The 20,946-nt window shown below is 37.7% G+C and overlaps 1 protein-coding gene across 5 annotated transcripts in view; it reads left to right on the top strand.

The window, feature by feature from the left end:
* The window catches only part of dock11 (dedicator of cytokinesis 11), a 101,727-nt gene that overhangs the window by 8,860 nt on the left and 71,921 nt on the right, over window positions 1–20,946 (top strand). For 3 of the 5 annotated variants that reach the window (XM_056259289.1, XM_056259287.1, XM_056259291.1), the window contains exons 2-14: window positions 1,711–1,827; window positions 2,953–3,042; window positions 3,201–3,283; window positions 3,367–3,427; window positions 5,739–5,834; window positions 8,528–8,662; window positions 9,097–9,274; window positions 12,244–12,323; window positions 14,286–14,369; window positions 14,450–14,590; window positions 16,695–16,928; window positions 20,093–20,215; window positions 20,563–20,645. In XM_056259289.1, the coding sequence (XP_056115264.1) occupies window positions 1,711–1,827; window positions 2,953–3,042; window positions 3,201–3,283; window positions 3,367–3,427; window positions 5,739–5,834; window positions 8,528–8,662; window positions 9,097–9,274; window positions 12,244–12,323; window positions 14,286–14,369; window positions 14,450–14,590; window positions 16,695–16,928; window positions 20,093–20,215; window positions 20,563–20,645 (1,505 nt within the window). The remainder of the gene's footprint in view (window positions 1–1,710; window positions 1,828–2,952; window positions 3,043–3,200; window positions 3,284–3,366; window positions 3,428–5,738; window positions 5,835–8,527; window positions 8,663–9,096; window positions 9,275–12,243; window positions 12,324–14,285; window positions 14,370–14,449; window positions 14,591–16,694; window positions 16,929–20,092; window positions 20,216–20,562; window positions 20,646–20,946) is intronic. The other 2 variants (XM_056259290.1, XM_056259288.1) reach the window with 1 other exon arrangement.

Genomic DNA, 20,946 nt, shown 5'->3' with positions numbered 1-20,946 from the left:
ATGTGTGTTGGCAATGTGTGTACACAACCACCCTATAGTGATAAAAATCCACTCACTCCTTGTTTTTGAATCCCCATAAACCTGTTTTCAGCCATGGGGCAGGTGTGACGTCACAACAGCCACAGGCCCCGCCCACGTTGACAGACACTGTCGTTTTAACATAGCACCGTTAAAATGGTCAAGTTGTACACATCCGCCATTGCTGCACTGACGACGAGAATATCTCCCAAGCGTTGTAGGTGTTGTGTTGTGTGGCTGGATCATGTATTAATCCACATAGCTCTCTCCATTTACTCCCGAAATCTGAGCCAGCCGCTGGAAATTTAGTTTTCGAAGAAAATGCCTCCTCAATTCGTTTATGTACTTATCAGTACATTTTTGGCCATCATTCAGACGGGGTCCGCTACAGCAGGCTTGTATTAATAGTGGATACAAGCAGATGACAAATACGTCATAACCGTAATTAAACTGAACTATACCTGTTCCATCTCCATACAGCATATATTCTCTGACTGTCCGACTGAGGATCGAAATGAACACCGTTACTGAGAGTTTCTGTTTTGATATTATTATCATTCCGTGAGATGAGATTGTTCAACGCTATCTCACGACCAATTCGTACGAATTTGTACGAATGATTAAAAGGTGGCTAATTCGTAACAATTCATACGAACTCACTCGTACGGATTCGTACGATTTGTCTAAACCCACGTGATGGGTAGGTTTAGGGGCGGGGTCAGGGGTAGGTCATTCGTATGAATTCATACGAATTTGGAATTCGTAAAATATGTACGATTTAGCAAAAATCCTACAAATTCGTACAAATTCATACGAGTCAGGTCGTATGAATTGTTACGAATTAGCCACTCGTACAAATTCGTACGAATTGGTCGTGAGATCGGGTTGGATTGTTCTGACACTGAGTGAGCTCGTGAAGCTCCGCCCCCTGTGCCGTGCAGCAGCAGCTCATTTGCATTTAAAGGGCACACACTAAAACGGCGCGTTTTTCTCAGCCCCAAAAAGTGACCATTTAAACATGCTGTAAAAATGTATCTGTTGCGTATTTTGAGCTAAAACTTCACATACACACTCTGGGGACATCAGACACTTACTTTACATCTTGTGAAAAGGGGCATAATAGGTCCCCTTTAACAGAAGGAAACATAAATTGAAGGTGTTGCCGGCAAGTCGGCTGAAATGTCATCTCTTTGGCAATTCCCATTTGGTACTGTGCAACATGGGTTAAAGTGCTGCAAAATAATTAATTTATGAAAGGTGAGATATTTGAAATGAATCATTTGAATATTTAAATGAAATAAATCATCCCACATGGTCTGTTTTGGTGGAAACGCTCTCGCTTCTGTGGACGAAGCTCTTTGATTGAGTATCAGACCATGACACGGGCATGTCAGCTGAGTTAGTAGTGTGTTTAAGCTTTAACACATGATTCTCATTTAGAAAGAAGCTGAAAAGAAAGGGAAAGCATTCGAGAGAAAGCTTTGAACCACACCCAAAAGCTTAAAAAGTAAGAAATCAGAAGTCCTGGAACTAATTTGTTTTGTGTGGAACGGGTGTAGAGGGGCAGTAAGCTGTGTCTGCTATATTCACAGGCAGAGCTTTCAAATCACTGTAAGCTACACTAACAAGTGCAAAAGATTAAACTGATTTAGTCTGTTGAGATTCACTGATCCACATCGTGTGTGTTTGCAGGAGCAGCCGAAGATCATCGAGCCGCTGGACTATGAGAACGTGGTGTTCCAGAGGAAAGCTCAGATCCACAGTGATCCACAGAGAGACCTGCTGCTGTGGCCCGCTGATGATGTTTCAGTGAGTCCTGCACAAGCACAGTTCCTGCCGGTTATTTGTTTGGATCAAGTCCTCAATCTTGTGCAGGCTTCCTACAAATCTAATATAGCAGGCTAGGCTTTACAAAGCCTAATATTACATAGCAAATATTACAAAATATAAGATTACTATTTAAACCACATAAATATTTTTTTCTATCTATCTATCTATCTATCTATCTATCTATCTATCTATCTATCTATCTATCTATCTATCTATCTATCTATCTATCTATCTATCTATCTATCTATCTGTCTGTCTGTCTGTCTGTCTGTCTGTCTGTCTGTCTGTCTGTCTGTCTGTCTGTCTGTCTATCTATCTATCTATCTGTCTATCTATCTGTCTGTCGATCTGTCTATCTATCTGTCTATCTGTCTATATATCTATCTGTTTGTCGATCTGTCTATCTATCTATATATATATCTATCTGTCTATCTGTCTATCTATCTGTCTATCTATCTATATATCTATCTGTCTATCTGTCTATCTATCTGTCTATCTATCTATATATCTATCTGTCTATCTGTCTGTCGATCTGTCTATCTATCTGTCTATCTATCTATATATCTATCTGTCTATCTGTCTATCTATCTGTCTATCTATCTATATATCTATCTGTCTATCTGTCTGTCGATCTGTCTATCTATCTGTCTGTCTGTCTGTCTGTCTATCTGTCTATCTGTCTATCTGTCTGTCTGTCGGTCTATCTATCTATCTATCTATCTATCTATCTATCTATCTATCTATCTATCTATCTATCTATCTATCTATCTGTCTGTCTGTCTGTCTATCTGTCTATCTATCTATCTATCTGTCTGTCTGTCTGTCGATCTGTCTGTCTGTCTGTCTGTCTGTCTGTCTGTCTGTCTGTCTATCTATCTATCTATCTGTCTGTGTGTCTGTGTGTCTGTCTGTCTGTCTGTCTGTCTGTCTGTCTGTCTGTCTGTCTATCTATCTATCTATCTATCTATCTATCTATCTATCTATCTATCTATCTATCTATCTATCTATCTATCTATCTATCTATCTATCTATCTATCTATCTATCTATCTATCTATCTATCTATCTATCTATCTATCTATCTATCTATCTATCTATCTATCTAGGAGGCACAGATTGATCGTCAAAGGAGAACCATTGTTCCTTCAGTTCCTCAAAATGCAGAGAACGAAGCTAAAAGCCTGTTCGCCAAAGAGGTAAAGATTGCGCTGAACCTCACAATACCAAAACAAGAGCAAGCCTGCAGCTTTCCAGAATAAAACAAATATGAGATCACACTTTCCTGTTTTTCATATTTTGATGTGTTTCTGATCATGTGATTGAGTACTTGAGCAATGCTTATGCTCTTTGGCAGTGCATTAAGATGTACAACACCAACTGGCACGTCATCAACTATAATTACGAGGCCTACTCTGGAGATTTCCGGACGCTGCCCTGGTATGTCAAAGTTTGCTTTTTTTGCCAAAGGTTTTGCAGTGCTATTTGCAAAGTTTGCGTAAGCTACTTTTTCTGTCTTGCAGTAAAGGGATGAAGATGGAAAAGCTTCCCAGCCAAGTGTTTGAGGTGGATGAGGGGGAGGAGGTAAGAGACGTTATGTGTGACGGTGAAAAACTGAGTGCAGGATATTGCACTGCCTCTTTTCATTTGCTTGTTTTTCTTAAAAGCATTTTGAATTATGTCCAGAATCAAACTATAAATTGCCTACCATATATATATATATTTTTAAAAATGCTTTGTTAATTGTGTCACAGATAAAACAAGAGAGTTCTTCAAAGTCAAGATAAAAAACTGAGCCTTTATATAAATTATTAAATGTATTTTAAAGCAACCTGAATTTTCAAAATCCATGTTTGACATCTAAGTGTGTACCACAAAATAGGAATGTCTCTTCAAGTAACGTTAACCACAGAACATATTTTAATCATATATCAAGACACTGTTCTAAAGATTCATTAGAAATGTCTGAGTTGGCTAACTGACTAAACAGCTTTATGACTGTCTAAAAAGGACTGTATCCAATCAAAAAATGTGAAAAAAAGACACATTTTAACAAATATTTCTATATCGTTGAAAAGTACTGAATTTCGATCTCTCTGAAATGCTTTGAGGTTTAAAAGTCACACGTTTAATTGTGTTTTCATCATCAATTATTGCATTCACTTCTGAATACTCAAGTACTCAGGTACTCAACTTCAGCACTCACACCCATCAGTAGTCTAGTCTTTAGTGTCAACACACTCTCATCTTGTTACTGTGCTACACCTCTTATTAACATTATAGATATTGTCCTTCTCCTCGGACAGCACTGTAAATGTTGTGAGTGATGCTTCTGTGAGGTCGTATAATCAGATGAAGAGATGAAGACCAGACGGCCCGTTACATGCAACCTGACCCTCGTGGTCTATTAATAGACACACACTGAAGTGTCCAGCAGACTTGATCAAATTAGATGTAAGGATTGGTGATTACAGGGCAAAAAGATTGCTTCTCCACCCTGTGTGTGTGTGTGTGTGTGCATGCATGGGCGTCTAAATCTGTTTGTATGTACATGTTTAGACATGGATATTCTTGCCGTTTAATGTGTTGTCTAAACACTGATGTGAAAATAACTTTTATGGGCTAAAGAGAGGCCAATGAAGCCAATACATGCACAATAACAAGGGCATGATATGAGAAAATAAATCAGTATCTCGTTCAGTTGCAAAATTAAAATATACCCACCCATATGTCATTCAAAACCTGTAGGCATTCTTCTGCAGAACACATAAGATATTTCATAGAATAATGTTCATTTACATCCCATACCTCAAAGATTGGTGTATTTACACGACTTCGTCCTTAGATCAACAATGAATATGAATTATATTACTGTCATAGTACCTCATACATACCTTTGTATATTTATACTAACGTTCAAAAAGTTTTTAAAAAGAAATTAAAATGTTTATTAATTGATTGTATTCATTCGATTGATAATGTTACAAAAGATTTATGTCAAATAAACGCTGTTCTTTTGAACTTTCTTCATCAAAGAAATATGTATGACCGTTTCCACAATTATATTAAGCAGCAAACATTGATAATAATCAGAAATGTTTCTTGAGCACCAAATCATCATATCAGAATGATTTCCGAAGGATCATGTGACACTGAAGACTGGAGTAATGATGCTGAAAATTCAACTTTGATCACAGGAATAAATTACATTTTAAATATATTATAATTTGTATTTATTTAAAATTGTGATGATGTTTCACAGTATTACTGTTTTTATTGTATTTTTGATCAAATAAATGCAGCCTTTGTGAGCAGAAGAGACTTATTTCACAAACATTACAAAATCTTACCCAACCCATACTTTTGAACTTTCTGGTAATGTATGTCCAGTATATCATGTTGGCTGTGTCATGTCCATTTAATTTAATCAATTAGCTGAGTGACTCATAAGGGAGAACAGGGTGCAAGCAATTGATCAGTCTCAGTGTGGCTGTTAGGAGCAGAAAGAGAGGGAGGGAAGGAGAAATGCTGGAGGGAAGAGAGGAGAAGGGCATTCGGACAATTATATTACAGTGGAGAGCTAGAGAAAAGCACATTCATAAAGGACGCCAGGCCACTTCAATTAAATTAGCGTGCGCGCACACACACACACACACATTTGATTCAAAGCATCTTTAAGCTGTATTTTGCATGATTATTGTATCGTGTTAATGTGTGATGTCGAGTTACTAAGTAACTTATTTGCATAAAGGTTTGTAAATGCACAACACACAGAGTTCATGCTTGTGTCAGAGCATTTGATCTTTAAGGCGCTCTTAGACGTCCATTGATTTTTGAGTCTTTGCATTCAGTTGATCTGCTTCATCAGTTCTCACTCTGCGTGTGTGTGTTTCAGGACTCGTCATCTCTTTGCTCTCAGAGAGGAGGAGTAATGAAGCAGGGCTGGCTCCAGAAGGCCAACATCAACAGCAGTCTGTCTGTCTCTATGAAGGTTCGTGGAATCATCGGCACACCGTTTCTGAAAGACATCAGTAGAACTGTAGCAGTCATTGTTGCTTAGTATACTGTACATCTGCTGATCAATACAGTTTGAGGAACCATAGTTGGATAGAACTATAAGGTCTTGTTTTCTCAGAAACATCAATTACACGCACTGGTGTTGATCCTCAAACACACACTAACAAAGTGCAGCACTTTTCCCAGAGTCAACTAAATGATATCTAGCAACTTCTGTGCATACAAAAGGATATTTATGCAGTACTGTGCAAAAGTCTTAGGCGTGCTAGTATTTTCGCCCCCCCAAAAATGTGTTTAAGCCAGTTATTTAGATCATTTGCTGTAGTGTGTCAGTGGGAAATATCAGTTTACATTTCCAAACAGTCATTTTGCCATTAATTGTAATAATCCAGAGAAATGTTTGTATGCTCAGTTTTTTCTGTTTCTTCATGTAATCCCAGATGGAGTTGATGATGGTGAGATCAGATCATACCGGCTGTTGTCAGACTCCTTGTGCATATAAAAATCTCACTGGATTATTACAATAAATGGCTAAATGAATGTTTGGAAGTGTAAACTGATATTTCCAACTAACATTACAGCAAAAGATACAAATTACTGGCTTAAAACCAATTTTTTGGGGCGAAAATACTAACATGCCTTAGACCTTTGCACAGTACTGTATATAACACGACTTAGGACGCGTTTAGACTTGGCATTAACATGCGACCTGTATCCGGATGTTGTCCACATACACGCCGAAAAGACATGTGTAAACGCGTTTGTGATCGGAATGTTATCCGATCTGTGTGTCCTGTACAGAGGTAGTCAAGGACGCATTGTGATCGCATCGCAGTGTAATGTTAACGCAATCTAGCCATTGTATCTGCTTTCACAGGTTGACGTCACTTGCGGGTGAAGAAAGTTCGCTTTTTCACCCGAAATTTGCACAACCGTGTATTGTCTGTAAAGGATGTGCAATCTCAGCACAAGGATACAAAATATATAATACAAGATACAGAAGCCACTTGGTGTTAACATGTGTAAACACGCTGTGTCCTGATTGGGTGATGATCCGATCTGTGATCGCATGTTAATGCCAAGTGAAAACACAGCCTTATTCAGTCCCATTGCTAATAACCCTGGTTTCACAGACGAGGCTTAAGTCTAGTCCCAGACTAAAATGTATGTTTTAGCTGATTTATCTGAAAGCAAATTGCACTGATATATCTTAAAATATGTCAGTGCCATTGTTTTGTCTCAAGATGCACACCAGTAATGTTTGTTTTTTTCTAAGTCACGTTTATAAAAGCTACTTAAATGTCCTAATTGAATTTTGGCCTAATCCTGGCTTAATCTAAGCCCTGTCTGTGAAACCCGGTGTGGTGAAGAGATGAGTCCCAGCTTAGGACCCCAGTAGTATGCCTGATCTAAAACTGTTCTCGCGATTCTTAATGTAATCAATCAAACTTTTAATTCATGTAATAATCTTTTATTTCTATCCTGATTATTAAGTGAAAGAAATTGCATTTTTAGGTATGTTTTGCGACATTGTTAATTGTTATCAAGCAATAAGGCATTATATACTTTTTTTTCATTGCAAGCATGCCATGTCATAATTAATTCTTAAACAGAATTATGCTTGTATCATATCTGTTATCGAATTTTTTTATCGAAAAATATCGTAGATGGTGAAAAAAACCTGTTCTCTCTAATAGTTTCGGATAGCTGTATGCTATGCTACTATCTAAGCTAACTAAAAAAACACTGAGAAACAGAAATGTTTAATTTTACAATCTTTAGCTTCGGTTATATACTAGTAAATGAAACAAATAAGTTAAAAGACATTAATGGTCATTATAACGTAGTTCAATCTATAAAAGGGATATCTGATGTGTAACCAGGCACTAAAGCGATTACCCATAAAGCGTGCTTTGAACCAATCGGATTGCTTGGGTCCTCCTAAGCTGTGACTCATCACTTCGCTGGGACTCATCTCTTCACCACAGCGGCCTATGAGCATCATGAATAGACTTTATAGCTCATGAGATGATAGCTTTCATATTCCATTTATAATAGCTTGTTTGAAGCTAATGTATTAAATCAGTGGCCTCAATTTTGGACTCTTAAGCCACACTTAAAAATGTATGAATGCCATAGATGATCAAATCAGGAGACATTTCACTAAAATGTGTTTGTTAGGTGTCAAATTATAAAATAATAAATATACAGTTCAAAAGTAAGACAATAGAGAATTGTTATATGTTTTTATCCAATACAATGGCATTCATGCATTCTGAAAATAAAGTTGACAAAAATGTCAAGCGGCACAACTGTAATAAGAAATGGTTACTGAGCAGCAAATCAGCATATCAGATTGTTTTCTGATGGATCATGTGACACTGAAGACTGGAGTAATGATGCTGAAAATTCAGCTTTGCATCACAGGAATAAATGACATTTTAAAATAAAGTAAAATAGTAAACAGTTGTTTTAAATTGTAAAAATATTATTGTTTTATTGTATTTTTGATTAAATAAATGCAGCCTTGATCTTCAAAAATCTTACCAATTCCAAACGTTTTAATAGTAGTGTGAGAGTGAAGCCAGTTTAAATGCTACTAAGTTTATTTCCGTTTATTTTCAATGGACTACCTCATTTTTCACACATGTTTTTTCTCCTCCACAGGTGTTTAAGAGGAGGTATTTCTACCTGTCTCAACTCCCTGATGGCTCATACATACTCAATTCATACAAAGATGAGAAAAACTACAAAGAATCAAAAGGCTCCATCTATCTGGACTCCTGTATAGATGTAGTTCCGGTACATGCTCTCATTTTATCCGTTTTCTTACAGAAATCCTGAAAAGTTTTTAGCATTACAAATTGTAAAATGTAAATATGTCATTTGTATTTATGAATTTAGCAAAGTGACCAAAAGTGACTTGAGGCATACAACAATTGATGAAATAATATAATTGTTAAAAAGTTTATTATAATTACTGATACAATTATAATTGTTATCGAAACGCTTATTGCCTGTTAAGTTTACTTCAGAAGGAAATGTCTGAACTTGGTTTGAAACGTTTCTCAGGAAGTTTACCGACAGCATGTAGCAGCCCTCAGGCTGGGGTGTAATATCAGTAGCACGACGGAGGAATCCTCCTTGCTGAACACCTATTACTATTACAACCGCAAACAGCTCTTAATGTCACACCATTAAATTCCTCCACTGACTAATCACTGGCACATTTCTAGCAGTGCTCCAAGATGCGGCGCCACGGTTTTGAGCTGAAGATGCAGGAGCGTTACAGTCACTATCTGGCGGCCGACAGCGAGGCCGAGATGGAGGAGTGGGTGAGCACACTGAAACAGGCCTTACTGAGCACGATGGAGGACAGGAGGAACGGGTCAGAACCTTCTGAAGGTTCTCTGGGTAAGTAACACACACACACACACACACACACACTGAAAGCACGCACATTACCATGTGATGATGCTTAAAGTGCCCCTATTATGCTTTTTCAGATATTACCTTTAATGCAGTGTGTTGAGTTGAAACGGTAGAACCAATGCTATCGTTACTGTTTGTTTCACTGTGTATGAAGTGCTGAGGAAGATCCGGAGCTGTAATTCAGATATGGTAGTGGGCGTTTTGTTCCTGACACGCTCTGTAAGCAGTAGACCAATCACAACAGACTGGGCCATCTGACCAATTCAAGCAGAGTAGACCAATCACAACAGACTGGGCCATCTGACCAATTCAAGCAGAGTAGACCAATCACAACAGACTGGACCATCTGACCAATCAGAGCAGAGTTGACCAATCACAACAGACTGGGCCATCTGGCCAATCAGAGGAGAGTAGACCAATCACAACAGACTGGGCCATCTGGCCAATCAGAGCAGAGTTGACCAATCACAACAGACTGGGCCATCTGACCAATCAGAGCAGAGTTGACCAATCACAACAGACTGGGCCATCTGACCAATCAGAGCAGAGTTGACCAATCACAACAGACTGGGCCATCTGGCCAATCAGAGGAGAGTAGACCAATCACAACAGACTGGGCCATCTGACCAATCAGAGCAGAGTTGACCAATCACAACAGACTGGGCCATCTGACCAATCAGAGCAGAGTTGACCAATCACAACAGACTGGGCCATCTGACCAATCAGAGCAGAGTTGACCAATCACAACAGACTGGGCCATCTGGCCAATCAGAGGAGAGTAGACCAATCACAACAGACTGGGCCATCTGACCAATCAGAGCAGAGTTGACCAATCACAACAGACTGGGCCATCTGACCAATCAGAGCAGAGTTGACCAATCACAACAGACTGGGCCATCTGACCAATCAGAGCAGAGTTGACCAATCACAACAGACTGGGCCATCTGACCAATCAGAGCAGAGTTGACCAATCACAACAGACTGGGCCATCTGACCAATCAGAGCAGAGTTGACCAATCACAACAGACTGGGCCATCTGACCAATCAGAGCAGAGTTGACCAATCACAACAGACTGGGCCATCTGACCAATCAGAGCAGAGTTGACCAATCACAACAGACTGGGCCATCTGACCAATCAGAGCAGAGTTGACCAATCACAACAGACTGGGCCATCTGACCAATCAGAGCAGAGTAGACCAATCACAACAGACTGGGGCGTCTAACCAATCAGAGCAGAGTAGGCTCTCGGAAAGGAGGGAATTAGAGAGACCGAATTTTCAAACTAAATGTTTTCAGACTCTTTGAGAATTGAGTGATGTGCCACAATTAAAGTGTTTTTGACCTTGGCTGCATGTAAACCTATTGAAGGAGACCTCCAAAACAAAATGAATAAACTTAAAAATAGCATAATAGGGGCACTTTAAAATGTTCTTATTTTGTGTTCCACCATAAAATAATAATAGTTAGGTTTGGGAGGCCAAGAGTTTAATTTTTTTTAATGAACCATCATGACCTTAACCATCATGACCTTAATGATGTAATGCAACTTATTGCATCATCATCAAAGACATGATGTCATTCACAAAATATCAACAATAAACAGTTTTTAATTGGCTGTTCTCAGTGTTTCCCTTCATCTTGGAACACAAACCACTTCCTTCATGAACTAAATACTCAAACTATTCCAACATGACCAAATAACAAGCATTTGGGCAATGCAGGGAAACTCTGGTCTGTGCTACTTCCTGAAGAGCTGCATAGTTCCCATTCACTGCCGTTCATTTGTTTTCATTTTGGGGCTTTTAAAAACTTGTTATTTTCTCTGTATTCAAAATAACAACCACTGAATAATAATTACAATAACAGTACAGTTTCTGCTCCTCTATTATAGGAGACACACTGTTCTCTACTCTGAGTTAATAATGTCTGTTGTGATGGCAAATTTCTGAAATGTTAGGGAGGCTCTATTCACACAGAGGAGTCGAGAAGGGAATGCTACTTTAGGCCCGTTCAATAAACAACTCCCTGTGCTTCTATGGTATAAACTATGGCCAATGTTTTCTTCCATGTGATGGTCATGAGGAAATGAAATCAAGCTTTCAATTACATGCATTCAATGTGTAACTTCTTCATTTTTTGGAATGACTAATATGCAGAATTCAGATTTCTGGAATTGAAATGACAGTTATTATATGAAAACCATAACTAGTATTAGCATTATAATTAAACATAAATATAACAACACAACAAACGCTGGATGTCTTCACGCAGCCTTCAGTATCAAATGCTGCTTTCCAGTTCATCTGGTTTCTGTTGCTCTAAGTTTAACAGACTGTATGATACACATGTCCCTATTTGGGAAGCCACTCCTTTTGTTTACTATCAGGCTTGATAGTATACAGGACACTTTCCATGAACAGCATACAAAATAGTATAAAATATTAAAAAAATTAAGTCTTTTTTTTTCTTTGAAAAGAGCTTCAGAAAATGCATTTAACAGGGTTGCAGAATTAGAATAAATGGGGACAATATGTTTTTGGTCATTAAACTAAGTTAATAACTTTAATGGATTATTGCAATGCATTGAATATCGATTGAACAGATTATATGATTTGATTTTAATTGCTGGATTTAGGCCAAAATCACCAGGGGAGAGGAAGACCATTACTATTACTGCTACTGCTTTCTCTTCCAATGGACTCAGAGCTTAGAAACTTGCTTGACTTTCAAAAATATCATGATCGGCAAATATGTGATTTTGACGTTTACTGTTTAAAAGTGTACCAGTCAGTCGTGATTAAAGACATCTTTCATTGTTCTGCTTGGTGTCTAAGATAAGCCCATATTCACCCACTGCATCATGATAACATAATCTTTTGTCTGTTATGCATGCACCTTCAGTAGAATTAATCAGTTCGCCTTTTGATTAACAAACGCATCATCCCAACAGATGACGACAGCATCAGCCTGGGGAAACCAGAAAATGTTGCGGAGAGCTTTGGCCGGAGTCTTCATCCAGAGCTAATGAAGGTACTTGACAAAATAATTAATTACAATGCTAACTGGAGTGGTTTGAACACCTCTTTGTATTTTTCAAGTGGCCGTGTTCTGCCTACTAGGCCAGTCACTAGGCCAATTAATTGTCATTCTGTTTTTCATGTCACTTACTGGCCACTTTATTAGGTACACCTTGCTAGTAGAGGGTTGGACCCCTTTTGCCTTCAGAACTGCCTTATTTCTTCATGGCACAGGTTCAACGAGGTGCTGGAAACATTCCTCTGAGATTTTGGTTTATATTGACATGATAGCATCACACAGTTACTGCAGGTTTATCTGCTGAGATCTGGTGAATGTGAAGGTCTTTTGAGTTTAGTGAAGTCATTGTCATGTTTAAGAAACCAGTTTGAGATGATTTGAGCTTTATACATGGTGTTTTATCCTACTGAAAGTAGGCATCAGAAGATGGGTAGACTGTGGTCATATATGGATGGACATGATCAGCAATAATACTCAAGTAGGCTGTGGCGTTTGTGATGCTCAATTGGTACTAAGGTCCCCAAAAGAGTGCCAAGAAAATATCCTACACACTTTAACACCATTACCAGCCTGAACCATTGATACAAGGCAGGATGATCCATGCTTTCGTGTTGTTTACCCGACCATCTGAATGTCGCAGCAGAAATCCAGACTCACCAGACCAGGCACCGCTTTTCCAATCTTTAGTTGTCCAGTTTTAGAGAGCCCGTGTGAAGGTTAGCCTCAGTTTCTGTTCTCAGCTGACGGGAGTGTCACCGGTGTGTGTCTTCTGCTGCTGTTGCTCTTCTGCTTCAAGGTTGGACGAGTTGTGCATTCAGAGATGTTCTTCTGAGACCTCGGTTGTAACGAGTGATTATTTGAGTTACTGTTGAACCAGTCTGGTCATTCTCCTCTGACCTCTGGCATCAACAAGGCATTTCCCGCACAGAACTGCTGCTCACTGGATATATTCTCTTTCTCAGACCATTCTCTGTTAACCCTAGAGATGGTTGTGTCTTGTGTGTGAAAATCCCAGTAGATCAGCAGTTTCTGAAATACTCAGACCAGCCCGTCTGGCACTAACAACCATGCCATGTTCAAAGTCACTTAAATCACCTTTCTTCCCCATTCTGATGCTCAGTTTCAACTTCAGCGGATCGCCTTGACCATGTCTACTTGCACTGAGCTGCTGCCATGTGATTGGCTGATTAGATATTTGCATTAACGAGCAGTTGAACAGGTGTACCTAAAAAAGTGGCCTGCCAGTGTATATAATATAAAACAATTTTATATATATAAAATAGGCCCATATGATTTAATTGCATTCTCTGAAAATGTATATAATGTAATATAATATAATATAATATAATATAACATAATAATGCAGTATGATTAACCCCATAAATATTTTTTGACAATTTTTGTCAGCTGTACAATAGGTTTTTTTTATAATCTTTGGCAAAATGTGATTTAAACAGCACAATTATTGGTTATCTCAAATAATTGCAATTAGATCAAATATCTACGTTGGGAGAATTAATCAATAATCATGACAGGCTCAGTGCCTCCTGCATACTGTACAGTTTATACTGAATGGTATGCAACGATACATATTTAACAATTTAACACATTAACAAAGTATGCTTCATTGTTGTCACTTGACCTCATCATGTACAATTTCATTCAATGGAGTGGTGTCCATGTATTAAATATTATTTGAATTTTAAGTCCAATTTTATGTATAAATGTCTTAAATCATGCCAATCCAATAAAAAAAAAGTCAAGAAAGATATTAAAAATCGCATTTGATTTTGTTTCGTGTTTATTCATCATACTGTAAATGGAAGGTCAAGTTGAGTTTAATGCGTTGAGCAGAGCACAATGCTTAATATACTTTATAACACAATTGATGAATTTTGGTTTTATTTATTCATAAGCTTTTACAAATGTAAAGTGTTTCTGTCTCGTTATCTCCAGTATGCCAGAGAAACTGAGCAGCTGAATAAAATGAGCAGGAATGAGGGCCGACAGAAGATCTTCACCCTCGATCCGGAGATGCAGGTTAGTCCATTCTGCAATTAGAAAGACAGTCTGAAGTATTAATGAAAATTCATCTAATATATCTTCCTTTTTCTTTTCAGAGATTAGATTTCTCAGGCATCGAGCCTGACGTGAAGCCGTTCGAAGAGCGATTTGGACGAAGGATCATGGTTAGTTGTCATGACTTGACCTTTAGCCTGCAAGGATGCGTCAGTGAGAAGAACGATGGCGTCCCAACTAACGTGAGTAAACTCTCATCTGTACATTTCATCGTTCTTGTCAGTGTCAGATTTTTGTTGATTGTCCTGTTTTGCGATTAGAATTAGTAGTAAATTCTACCAATTCTACAGTAATGTTGAGCTGTTACATGAGAATGTTTATCATACCTGTATCATTTTCAAAGCCAAAACATTGATATAACCTTTGACTCAGTAATCCTCATATGACCCTACTCATTTGTTTTTGTTTTATTTATCCATATATGGAGAGTCCTGATATATCTTAAAGAGGACAACTTAGATTTACATACATACATGCATACATATACGTATATGTATATATATATATATATTCAACATCTTAGTAAAACTTTTTATATTAATAAAATATTATGACTATTATATGGAAGCTTGTTTCCGCCACAGAATGAAAAATAAAAAAGGTAATTGCGACTTTTTATCTCACAATTCTGACTTTTTTTCTCACAATTGCGAGTTTACATCTCGCAATTCTAACTTTACTTCTCAGAATTATGAGATATAAAGTCAGAATTGCGTGATACAAGTCGCAATTTGCGTGTTATAAAGTCAGAATTGCGAGATATAAAGTCAGAATTGATTGGTATAAAGTCGCAATTGCGTGTTGTAAAGTTAGAATTGCGTGAAATAAACTCGCAATTGTGAGAAAAAAAGTCAGAATTGTGAGATAAAAAGTCAGAATTGTGAGATAAAAAGTAAAAATTCTGTCCTTTTTTCTTGCAATTGCGACTTTATTTCTCAGAATTGCGACTTTATATCTCGCAATTGCGACTTTATTTCTCAGAATTGCGACTTTATATCTCGCAATTACGACTTTATTTCTCACAATTCTGACTTCATATCTCGCAATTACGACTTTATTTCTCAGAATTGCGACTTTATATCTCGCAATTGCGACTTTATTTCTCAGAATTGCGACTTTATATCTCGCAATTGCGACTTTATTTCTCAGAATTGCGACTTTATATCTCGCAATTACGACTTTATTTCTCAGAATTGCGACTTTATATCTCACAATTACAACTTTATTTCTCACAATTCTGACTTCATATCTCGCAATTACGACTTTATTTCTCAGAATTGCGACTTTATATCTCGCAATTACGACTTTATATCTCACAATTCTGACTTCATATCTTGCAATTGTGAGATTAAAAAGTCGCAATTATACTGAATTAAATTCAGTGGCGGAAACAAGCTTCCATACTATTATGTATCTTGTTTTATAATATAAAAAGTTTTACTTTGGTTCTGAAAAATACATTTTGTGAAAATTAATTAAATACAATAAATAATTACAATAAAAACATTTAGATACAGGCACTGCTAATTTATATGAATATTATATTTATAATCCCTTTCACTGGTTTCTTCAGTATCCATGAAGAAATTATTTTCGCATGAAAAATAGGTCACTTTGATTATGAAAGATGAGTTTTAAGGGATCAAATTATTGACTGCAGGGGGACTTTAAGCTACAACACTGAATAAAAAACCCTGAATTCTCTTTATTGGGCTCCAGGTTAAATACATTTGTCGACTGTTGTGTAACTGTCATTGTCAGAGAACACCAGTTATAGGTCAGTATCGCTGAATATCAGGGAGTTCTTGAATGAGAGATGATTATAGATTCTTGGCATGAGGACAGAGGACTCATCCAGAAGCAGTGATGAATATGGTCACGCTCAGTGAAGCACTTTCAATGGCTCCAGGGAAGGAATGCTGGCGTTCGTCAGCTTGGTTTGGAAAACTACTGCTGCCTCTGAACACATCTTGACTTCCCCACACTTTGTTGAAGGATCTAGACAGACATGACTGATGGGAACGGGGTGAAATTACATGCGAAGATGTGCTGGTTCACAAATATGAAAAGCACAGTCTTTCGCTTGCATCTAATTTTATTATATCATTTATATCAGCAACAAACTATATGATTCTCACAGTATATAATACTGCTCAGACAATACAAATTGCTCTTCATCAAATGCTGTGTGTGAATCAAGGTTACCATGGGAAAGATGAGGTCAGATATGTCAAAGAAAGTAAAAGAAGGTGTAATGACATTCCCAACTATTGGGTTTCTCCTCAGGTAGAGCCGTTCTTCATCAGCCTAGCGTTGTTTGATCTGTCCAAAGGCTGTAAGATCTCTGCAGACTTCCATGTTGACCTCAACCCACCCTGCGTGAGGGAAATGATTCAAGACGGCTCTCCTGGAACACCAGAACCAGGAGGAGGAGACGCAAATGAAACAGTCAGGGTAAACGGACACGGCCTACCGGTTATCCAGAGGGTCGCAGAGTCTCTCTTACGCTTCCCCACTCAGGTAAACACACTCATGATACTGACAAGGTAGCAATTGTATAACTGGGATGGCTTTCTAGAGATGTTTAATTAAAAGTCACTTTTGATAATCCTTTGCTAAATGAAAATGCTGGTCTTCTTATACCATAGTGATAAAATGATCTTATATAAAGACTTTTTAAAATCTATTTATCTATTATTATATTATATTTAGTGCTGTCAAAAGTAACACGTTAACACATGCGATACATTTTTTCATTTTTTCATGGTAAAAATATTATCGCTTGCGTCTGTGCATCTGTGAATTAATGTTAAAATTGATAGCTTTCAATTATACAGTAATGCTGAATGGCTATAATTAATGGATAAATTGAGAAAGAAAATAATTTCATAGAGACATCAGTAGTAGTATTGGTATCTGTGATATCTTTCATAAAAAGATGCCATTAAACAAACATTTAAAATATAGGCTACTGCTTTTATGTTGTTTCTACATTAATGGGCTATATCATGCACGCATAACTTCCGCGTTTGACACAAGGATGCTCGTGCGCTTCCGGTTGGGGAGATTTAAAGCGGAAGAAAACCGAGGAAAACGGGATTATGGCAGAGTCTTCAAAATTTACTGTCCTCTCGTCTTTGAAACGAAACTTTAATACGTTTAGATGTAATTTTATATATAGTTATGTTTATTTAATATAATAAACACAGAAGCATAAACAAAATGAGGAGTGTCTGTTTTTGTGACTAACGTTTCTTTAGTATAGCAATAGAGTATAAAAACTAATATAAATTCTCGGTATAGCATTGGACTCTACGATCGGCGGAAGTAATCCAGCATCCTTAGACCTTCACCGGAAATACCGCCGTGCATAGAGCCCATTTGGTGATTAAATGTGAAATTATTACAGTATAAAAATATATTAAGAACTTTAATGTTAGGTGCGATTAAGCGATTAATCGTGATTAGTTACAGAAAACCGTGTGATTTAATTAGTTAATTGATTATATTATATATTATATTATTGTCTTTAGTGTATTGCTATGTGGTTGGTTGCTTTCGGCTCTCTATGATATTCTTGTCACTAGATATGGCTCCTTTCCTCAAAGGAAGTATATGGATTTTTTTTTGTGCCTGTTTTATGGTCCACCAGACAAAAAAAAAGCCTTAGTAAGCATCACTAAAAACCAAGAAAGAGCTTTTTGTTTATTAGATCGTGACAGATTTACCCTGGTCACCTTTTAAAATCTGCACTCTGCTGAATATTTCTGTAAATGACTGGCAACCCTTCCCAGTAAGCATTGTCCAGCACTGCTGAATAAGAAGGATGCTTCTGCTGTGCTTCTGATAGGGGAAGTCAATGTGGTTTCAGATTTTTGCACATCCATGCAGTTTGCAGGGCTGCAGGTGGCTGATTATAGTCCATGTTTGGCTGACTTGCGTCATTTTCCCTCGTCATTGTATTTCTGCCTTCTGTTGAAAGCCTGTGTCCATTTTGCAATAACTGCCACAAATGCAAAATCATGTGCACTAAGTTTCAGATACAACTGAAACATTTCTTTGGCTTTATTATTTACAACTTTCACTTTTAAATTAGGATGACACACGGAGACTAAATAAATGCACCTTTTTATCTCGTTTTTTTTTAGTGATGAATCATGAATCGTTGAACTTCACTAATCCTCTCAAGGCCTACTTATCTGAGTGTGCTCACAAGTGTGTGTTTTCGTGTGTTTGAGCATGCTATGCCGTGCGTGGCGTGTGTCCAGGGCAGAAACAGCTTTAAGTTTTAACACAGCACTGTTTCATAGCACTAATGCTACACACTAAATCAAAGCCAGTGCCATGACTGTCTCAAGCCTCTGCTGGCAGGCTGGGGAGTGTGACGTGGCTTTACTGGAACTGACATTACGCAGGTCCCCGCTGAAACACTGGGCAGGGCAGCTGACATGAAGAAGAATAGATAGCTGAATGTGTTGTTAGAGGAAGAAGAGAGAGAGAAATAGACACAAATTTGGCAAAGACAGAAACTAAAGAGTATGAGCAGTGTCTTGCAGATTAGATTCTTATGAATTTGATTTCTTTTGTTGACTTGAATGAATTGATTGTGCAAACAGTAATTTCAACTAGTCTGCAGAGGCCAGGAATACATTCCCCTCTCTTTCAACCTGTGTGTTGGGGTACATAAAAATAAAAATAGTGAGTGCACTTCATTCTATGTGTGAGATCTATTGGTTTTTAAGCTTGAGAGATAGTTAAAATACATGCAAAGGACTAACTATTTAATTATTTTCATTTAAAAATGTTGGAAAATAATGATTTATTATTCTATCAGGATAAAACAGTTACACATTAGCAAACCAGCTATCTAAACCACTATTTTCTCTCTTTACTTGAGTTAAAGATACACTATTTTTGGCTCTCTAGTGGTTAAAAAACAAAACTGCATGCATTTTGCGGAAGAACATTGTTATGATTGTGCTTTGGCTCTGTGGGACTGTACGGATGAATATGACCCTTCACAATAGATAATGTTTTACAGTGAACTCTGTTAGAGAGCTACATGTGGCAATTTATCTGTTCAACAAAATACTTTACTCGCCTGTCGAGTAATAAAAAACACCATCGCCGCATCGCTTTTACAGCATTTCAAATCCCTCAGTTCTCGCCATCTCTGAAAAGCCAAGCCAATCTGGTTTTATTACGAGCTCTGTCGCGTTTCTTTTGTTGTCAGCAGACTCTCCACTGTTCAGAGGTTTTATTTTTTAAATGAGTGTTTGAGATTTAGCTGATCTATGTCAACCTTTCTCACTCGTTGTGACAACTAACCTCACCATCCCGCGTCAAAGTAGCCAGAGAGACACTTTTCTCTATTTACGGATATGACGAGACACATGGGCGAGTGACGCATGTACAGTACGCAATTTCCAGTAAAAACCATCCCGACAGGTCTAAAATATAAACACTTATAATAGGCTCACCATAGTGAATCAGACAAAAACATGTTTTAGAAGAAGGATTGATGATGTCTCTATTTAAATGTAATTTTGTTATTTTTTGGGGGGGGGGGGGTTGTAAACGTTTAATTACAATGAACTTACCACAATAATCATGTCAATATCTTTAATTTTCCTCTTTACTTAAGAATATACCTACCCCCTCAGTATGACTTTTGTCTTTTCCAGGGTATTTTCTCGGTCACCAACCCTCACACAGACATCTTCCTGCTGGCACGGGTGGAAAAGGTTTTACAGAACGGCATTACCCATTGCGCTGAGCCCTACATTAAGACCTCCGACATCAGCAAGGTCTGGTGCTGTAAAATCTTCTTAAGCATGATGTCTTTCTACTTGAACAGAGCATTGCATAACAGACAACAAGCTGTCTGGGATGCACTTTAACATTTTAAATATCAGTCTGATGGGGAAAAAATACAAGAATAGTGTATCAAGATAATATAAGATGTGTTGTATTTATACAGTTGTTGGTTGTTAAGTAATGTTTTGTAGTTAAAGTGTGGCTTCTCATTCCATTAACTCATGATTTGTCATACTTCGAGTATTTCCAGAGGTTTTGGCCTGAATTGTGTTCTTTTGTATGCTTCCACAATGTACTGTAGAATATTTCCATGTATTTTTATGTGTCTGTTTCTCAGGCAGTGCAGAAAGTCCTGAAGACTGCCAAGCAGACGTGCCAACGGCTGGGCCAGTACCGGATGCCCTTCGCTTGGGCTGCCAAGTAAGACAGAAACTCACTTCTTATTCACTTAAAAGGATAGTTCACACAAATATGAAAATTGTGTTAGTATTTACTCACCCTCATGTTGTTCCAAACCCATAAGACTTTCGCTCATCTTCAGAAAACAGATGAACATATTTTTGATGAAATCTGAGCCGGTTCTGTACTCTCCATTGACAGCTACGCAACTACCACTTTGACCCTTCAAAAAGTTCATAAAGAGATTGTAAAACTAATCCAGATGAATTGAGCGGTTTACTCCAAATTTTCTAAAGAGACTCGATCGCTTTATATGATAAAC

The sequence above is a fragment of the Rhinichthys klamathensis genome, unplaced genomic scaffold (genome assembly GCF_029890125.1).
Source record: "Rhinichthys klamathensis goyatoka isolate OS25496 unplaced genomic scaffold, OSU_Roscu_1.1 h1tg000165l_1, whole genome shotgun sequence".
NCBI lineage: Eukaryota > Metazoa > Chordata > Actinopteri > Cypriniformes > Leuciscidae > Rhinichthys > Rhinichthys klamathensis.
This window is presented reverse-complemented; position numbering and strand designations above follow the sequence as displayed.